This window comes from Diabrotica virgifera, chromosome 4, assembly GCF_917563875.1.
Source record: "Diabrotica virgifera virgifera chromosome 4, PGI_DIABVI_V3a".
NCBI classification, from domain to species: Eukaryota; Metazoa; Arthropoda; class Insecta; order Coleoptera; family Chrysomelidae; genus Diabrotica; species Diabrotica virgifera.
The window spans coordinates 200947944-200955593 of NC_065446.1; the positions used below are offsets into that span (position 1 = coordinate 200947944).

Sequence of the window (7650 nt, forward strand, 5' to 3'; positions counted from 1 at the left end):
TGTTCTAAATTTATTTTCTTGTGGCATCTTAGCGCAATTTACTATTTTTGTTAGGAATAAGCCCCAATTTTACTTTACAATTAAGTTTATTTGATGTTTCGATGTCTACTTCAGAAATTGTTCTCATACAATTGTTCTACAAATATTTCGTATTTTGAGAACTATTTCCGAAGTGGAAATGTCAAATAAACTTAATTTTAAAGTAAAATTGTGGCTTATTCCCAACAAAAAATAGTGAATTGCATAAAAACTTGTCCTACAAATCATTCTTTTCTTTTGATAAAGATCATATACAGTAGAGCGTCGATAATCCGAACGATCGCTAATCCGAACGCAAAAAAAATTATAAAATTAAAAAATATGATCGCGGACCGAATTTTTGGATTTTATATGGACAATATGGGCAAAATATGACCGCGGATTTTTGTTTTGTTTATGCACATATACATACAATATATTTGTTTATTATGCAGGTGTTTTACTCCTTGTAACTAAAACGTATGTATATATGTACTAGGTTTATAAACTTTGTATGTATTTTGAACATATGTTCGATAATCCGAACAATTTGATAATCCGAACTACCCCTGTACCAATTAGTTCGGATTATCGACGCTCTACTGTAATTTACAGTGTACTTCTTAGTTTTTTTACAAGTTTAAAGTGTTCAAGGTAAATGTGTGTACAATTTAAGTAATAAATTGAAATAAAACTCTTGTTTCAATACTGAAATTGATATAATAGTTTCACCATTTTACGATCACATAAATTAAGAATTTTTTAGTTGTTTATCATAACAAGAGGTCTTTTATGTCACTGCCTGAGGATATTAAAGACAATATTAACAAAAAATGGCTGTATTTATTACACTACACTTGATACAAAACTGTAACATTAAACTTAGTAACCTATCTTGCTAGAGCTTCCAATTCCTTAATTTCTTTGTCAGCTGCGGCTTTCTTTTCAATGGCCAGTTTAGCATCACGTTCTGCCTTAATTTTATTTTCTACCTCCCTAATGCCTGCTTCCTTTTTGGAGAGCCTGTTTTGGTGGAAGGCTCCATAAGCAACTCCCAAAGCAAGAAAACTCCATCTTCCGAACTAAAAATAATCATAATATAATAAATAGTAGAATATAATAATATTACAACACATAAATAAATTCATGCAATGCTGGAACAACGTTCTAACCGCCAATAGTTTCATATGTGGGTTTTCCATGGAACAACATCTTTATACACAAAATAATGTACTGCAGACTGTGGAGAATATTACGACACTTTACTTTACTTAAATCTGATTTCGTTGTTCCAGCATAGCATTCAAATATAACAATATATAGCGAGTGGTGAAATGGAAAACTGGCCATAGGAAATTCAATGTAAAATTTGAAACTGTTGAATTCCTGCTTCCCTAATTATTTTACATCAAAATGCATGAGAAATTATTTGTAGAGGATTGAAATCTGTATTGAAAACAACTGTTAAAATTGTTCTATAAATTAAACATAATACAAAATTTTGTAAAAATAGAATCAATTTTTCACGCCAAAGGCCACACACAGTGCCATAATGTGTATCAGTTGCGTTCAATCACAATGAAGTTATTATAAATATTAACAATATTTGAACTGCCAAAATTTTTACTTTATCATTTCAAAGTATTAATAATAAAGATGTTTTATTCAGTCAATAGTGTGCGAACTGTCAGTTAAATAATAACGTTGTCCTAACTTTTACACATGTACCTACCTACTGTGGCAAATTTTTCAAAATTTTGGAATGTGTTTAAATTGTAGAACAATTTTAACTTTTGTTTTTAATACAGATTTTAATCCTCTACAAATAACTTCTAATGAGTTTTGCTCTAAAATGATTACAGAAGCAGGAATTTAACAGTTTAGAATTTTACATTGAGTTTCCTATGGCCCGTTTTACGATTCACCACCCTGTATATATAATAATATAACAACACTCATTGATGTGGGGATACCTAACACTAATAACAACAACATGCATTCTAAAATACACTGAAAAGATCACCAAGTACAGAGATCTGGAAAATCAAATATGAAGAAAATGGAAAATGCAAAGTACCCAGACAATACCTATTATAGTGTTAACTACTGGAGTCATTCCGAGGAGATACTCCTGCATACCGCTTCACCTAGGGCTCGATAACACGGAAAGAGTCCCACCAGAGCTTAATCCCTCCCATACCCTAGGTATCTGAGATAAGTGAATTTTTCTCTTAGAGGGACTGAAGGCCGTATGGCTAAATGATATTAGTAAATGTTAATATAAATATTTTTGTGTGAATATACTACAAATTATTTGTAAGACTAAAAAATAAAATTGGTGGTATATGTGAGGTTATGCTCAATTATGTAACTGGAATCATTCTGAAAAGTAAGATATACATATTAATTTGTTTACTTTTTACCTTGATTAAAGGAGAAACACGAACTGGAGCTGGAAGGGCAGACATTATTAGGGCTTTTCTTGTACTTCGGTAAAAAATCTATTGACGATGAAAGTCAAAGGAGACGAAAAATGAAGTTTACTTTGATTTTGACGTACAAAATAACCCCTTTAATGTTATGCAACCACCATTCACCAGTATCATCTGAAGTTAAACGCATGTCGAAGGTCACGCACCATAACCGTAGATTATGTATTATTTTAAAAGGTGTAAATATTATATAGAGTAATTTTAATAAAAAATGAACAAAATTGATCAAAACTGTTTTTGGTTCCAAATTAAGTGCCGTCAAAGAATAACACATTTGAATACCTACAGGAACACTAAATTGAGTTTGGATGAGTTCCGAAGTGCTTTCATCGGTGACAAAGAGTTCGCTGTGTTATTATTCTTGAAAATTAATGTACTATAAAATATACGTCGCTTTACAATGTAACAACCATATTAAATATTATTGATTTTTTTAAAGTTACATACCTAATTATTAAAACCATGCAGCTACAATAACAGTCTTCCTGTAACAGCATTTAACGAATCATCTTGATGTAATGTTGATAGCAAAAGAAAAATTTTTTGGTCTTTAGAGTAGAGTATATGAGAGGTTGGTTTTATTTTCTTTGAATGCGAATTGTGATGTACCTACTTCTTTTTTGCCGAGAAAGGACGGTAGAATTTCTTGTTTATTTTTTCTCATTGTACCGAAGAGAATTAGTTAAGCATCATTAAGCCTCATCATTTGAGTCGTCTAGTTTCAAGATCCGACAAATCCACTGAGGTCGAATGTTAAATCTAAATCTAAACGGGAACTGGTGTATGTTTTCAAAAGACTGATAGTGTGTAAATAAATTTATTAAATCAGCTAAGTACTTTCAGCATATTATGCCATCATCAGAGCTATCCTATAAAAAGACTAAGTTGAAAAATCTTATTCATAAAAAATTATAAAGTGAAACTTACGTCTTATAGGTGTAAAAACCTCAAAAGAAGAGAAAACTTCGAACAAACACATTCTTTAGTTTAAAATAAACCCAGGGATATAACCACTGGTTAGGGTAAAAACCCTTAAATGTTTAAAAATCACATTTAATGTGTTTTTTATAAAATGGCTACCATTCTTACAAACAGCTGTTACTGACAATATTCAAAAACGACAGGCTGCTGAATATTGTCAGTAACAGCTGTTTGTAAGAATGGTAGCCATTTTATAAAAAACACATTAAATGTGATTTTTAAACATTTAAGGGTTTTTACCCTAACCAGTGGTTATATCCCTGGGTTTATTTTAAACTAAAGAATGTGTTTGTTCGAAGTTTTCTCTTCTTTTGAGGTTTTTACACCTATAAGACGTAAGTTTCACTTTATAATTTTTTATGAATAAGATTTTTCAACTTAGTCTTTTTATAGGATAGCTCTGATGATGGCATAATATGCTGAAAGTACTTAGCTGATTTAATAAATTTATTTACACACTATCAGTCTTTTGAAAACATACACCAGTTCCCGTTTAGATTTATATAGAAGTGTGTACAAGTCAAACAGTCTTTTTCTATTCGAATGTTAAATGTTAAAATTAGAATTGGAGGGTTTTGCATCGGAAATTCAGTATAAACTTGTAGAGAGCAAGATTACAAATCTGTTGACATGAATAACTCAATATTCATAAAAAGTGGATTTGTCGGGTTTTGAAACTAGACGACTCGTTTGATCAACCAAAGGAACTGAGATGAAACAGTTGTCTACTGTCATATTTCGGTTGGTTCCGAAAATTTTCGAACGTAAAAAGCTGGCAGTGACTCATTATCCTGTGTTTGCACTTTTCCATATATTGTGTACCATATAAATGTTTTATAGTCATTTATCATCATTATCATTTATCATATGAGCAATTTTCGTTAATCCTACTCCGATAGTACAAAACTCAAAGATTTTAGTACGATATACAGTTGTTTTCGCAAAATTTGCTTATGGGTGCAAATTTATCCACTGTTTTTCTTATCGCTTTTGTTTCTTTATTATCAAACGTTAGACATGCAGCTAGAAATGCAAACCTATCCTGCGGCATCTTAGTACGAAATATTCCATTTCTGTTTTATTTGTCAGTCTTGTGTAATTTTGCACAGCACTACTTTCAGTTTGCGAATGATTTCTACATTTATGTAAAGGACGATAATATCTAACATTTGTTTATTAAACAGTAAGTTCCAGACTTCTTCAATGATTGTAGTATTAAGAGTAAACAGTAGCGATCAACAGGTAGCAACAAAATATAACTTCGGGAGATAGTATCATAAACTTTGGCAACAGTGGTAATCTTTGACATTATCTAAGATTAATATTTTGACAATATCATAGTCGCGCTAAATGGAAGTAATAGAAAACGATTTTATTATTAATAAATATATATTTATAAAAATAAACCAAAATGGGTGAAAATTGTATGTTAAGATAGATATTTAGAAAGGTATTTGCATGAAATATCTATAATAATAAAACAATAATAAATAATTATTTTTTGTTGTGAAGCGAAACAAATTTCGATTTTCGCATAATTTTGGCACGGTGTTTAATGGTCTTTTTCTTGGAAGGTTTCACTTTATTTTTCGTTTGATTTACTTTTTCCATTTTGTTAAACTATTGATAATACTTTTAGAACAAAAAATCCTCCTAAAACTTTATATACATACTCGCATTAGAATTCGAAATATTTTTACGTAAAATATACTTACCTACCTACATATAACTAAAACTCACAATTAACAACAATCTATTCTTTCAAAGAGGCCAACAACTTATACAACAACAACAAACATATAATCAATTAACTATCAATAAACACTACTTTCCTATGAAACAACAAACACGAATTCTTAAATTAACACACTACTGCACTGAACAGATTTGATATCGATAAAGATGACAGAACAGATTAGAGAAAATCTGACGCAGGTTTGTCAAAATGACAGTGATAGTTTCTCTATGTTGCCTAATTAGTTATTTAGTTATATATGTTCGATTTCTTGTCAGAAATAAAAAATTTTAGTAGTTCCAAGATTACACAAAATCTAGGCATGGGATAAAAAAGTTTATTTGAAGAAAGTTTATTTTTTTTTCTTCTTAATGGCGGTACAGGCTCCTTTTATCAATATTTTATTTAGTTATAGAGTAATTTCCACGTACTAACATATTTCTGAAATTGGGCTCTGTACCGCCATTCTTTATTATATTACAAATATGTGTGCCAAATATCTCGAGAAAATATTCAAAATTAGAGCCGCAATCTTGGAACGCGTTTGTTGCTACCTGTTGATTGCTACTGTAGCCTCTTAAGACATGGTAAATGCATAACAAGATTTCTGGCTGCTGTACGATCACGCCTTGAGGGTTGTTCTGCAGACCAACGATGCTTGTCTTTTCCAAGTAAACTTGCAATCAGCCCTGTGATGTATCACTTACGTTAAATATAACGTAAAGTTATTCTGTAGTTAAGTTATAATCCTCGAATTGGTGTGATGTATCATATTACACTTAACTACTTGCGGTATTTCTTGGCAGTTCTTGAGTTATCTGATATATCAACTGTCACTTTATAACTCGACGTTAAACCTCAAATTATGAGATATCTTTGTAGTTATGTTAACGATTGTAAGGTTATGATTATATTTTGATTTGTTTTTAGATAGAAATCAAGTGCATATTTAACGTAGAACGCTGCTTCAGGTTGTCCCAGGATCTTGTGCGGCATTTTATTAATTTAATAAATCAAATTTAATATCAAATATAAAGCAGCACAAAATTATCAAAAACATATACCTAGATAATAAGTAAAAACAGGTAGATAATAAAATTAAAACAATAATAAAAATAAAAGGAGAGCTAATGATTTAAAAATATAAGGGTAATGTCATTTTAAAAATTATACAAAAATCAAATCGAGAGATACAAGTTGAAATTTTGATTTATAAACATCCAAGGGTTTTAAGTACCTACTGTTCTTTCTATCTACTTTTACAATTCACCACCGAACAGCGAACAGCTGTACATCGGTAGCCGGTGGGTAGGTATACCAACTTCTCGTGATTCTCTTTCTCGTTCAAACTTGTACTGATTCTATATACGGTTCTCTTTTTTAGACAACTTAATATTTTCTTCCTTGTATAACGTCTAAGAAATAACTCATTTTATAACAGTGGATGATCCATCACACGGAATTTACGTTTTAAAGTTACGGAGATAGTTATTTAACTTCAACGCAAACGTTAAAAATAACTTCGGTAATTCATCACAGGGCTGTATATTTATAATTAGTTCATGATAACTTCACTATCACTTTGATCACTTTCGTCAGTATCAGCATTGTAGTTTTGTCTGTCGACATAATCTTCGTCATATTCGGAATCGGTACCAAAGATATCTTGACCATCCTCGTTTTTTGTGAGCTTCCAGGGTTAAAAACACGTATGAGAGTGTGGGTATTATTTCACTGTCGGGGTAGAACTACCTACAATAGTTATCAGAATATGTATAAAAATTGAGAGTACAATGAGAGACGTGCTACATTTTAGGCGAATAAGTATTTACGTTACTGTTAATTTTCCAAAAAGGTTTCACAAAAATCTCACAAACACTACAGTGCGTGTCCATTCTTTCAATCAAGCAAACGGCAACTTTAATAAAATAGAATAAAATAAGTTGTAAATCTGAAAGGATTTAAGTTAGTCCTTGACAATTTGAGTTTACGACAGAAAATAGGGAATTCTTTTAGGTTTTTCTGATGGAAGGTACCGTTTTTTTTTTCTTTTATGGCCTTCTATATTGGGAACAAGTAAATATATTCTAACAATACAATTAGTAATATGAATATAAAAATATATAAATCAGTGAAAGTTGCATATTGCAACAAAGTGAATAAACAACTATACATAAATAGACGTAGAAGATATCCTTTGATAACCCAAATGTTACGCTTATGACAAGACACGGGTCATTAGGCACTACTGAACCTATCTTCATTGTAATCCTAAGATTTCCTTAGGCAATTTTTGATAATGTGTAAGTAACGCGTGAATAATTAAAGCCATCAAATTAATTCAAAGAAATTAAATCCTAACTTTATTCATTCTCTGTACCTGTATATTAAATTATATGCATAAAGCGCGCCACGCACGGCGAG

General features: G+C 30.8%; 1 protein-coding gene across 1 annotated transcript; it reads right to left on the bottom strand.

Moving 5' to 3' along the window:
• Window positions 1-841: 841 nt before the first annotated feature.
• LOC114332780 (ATP synthase subunit e, mitochondrial) lies at window positions 842-2634 on the bottom strand. Its single transcript, XM_028282555.2, has 2 exons — window positions 2442-2634; window positions 842-1100 (listed from the first exon to the last, which is right to left on the bottom strand). Exons 1-2 carry the CDS (start codon window positions 2484-2486, stop codon window positions 909-911), a joined length of 237 nt encoding a protein of 78 aa, XP_028138356.1. The 5' UTR covers window positions 2487-2634; the 3' UTR covers window positions 842-908.
• Between the last annotated feature and the right edge of the window lie 5016 nt (window positions 2635-7650).

Coding starts and splice junctions, on each gene's coding strand:
- LOC114332780 (XM_028282555.2), bottom strand. CDS start 2,486: ATGTCTGCCCTTCCAGCTCCAGTTCGTGTTTCTCCTTTAATCAAG. Junction 1,101..2,441: donor GTGTTTCTCCTTTAATCAAG/GTAAAAAGTAAA, acceptor GATTATTTTTAG/TTCGGAAGATGGAGTTTTCT.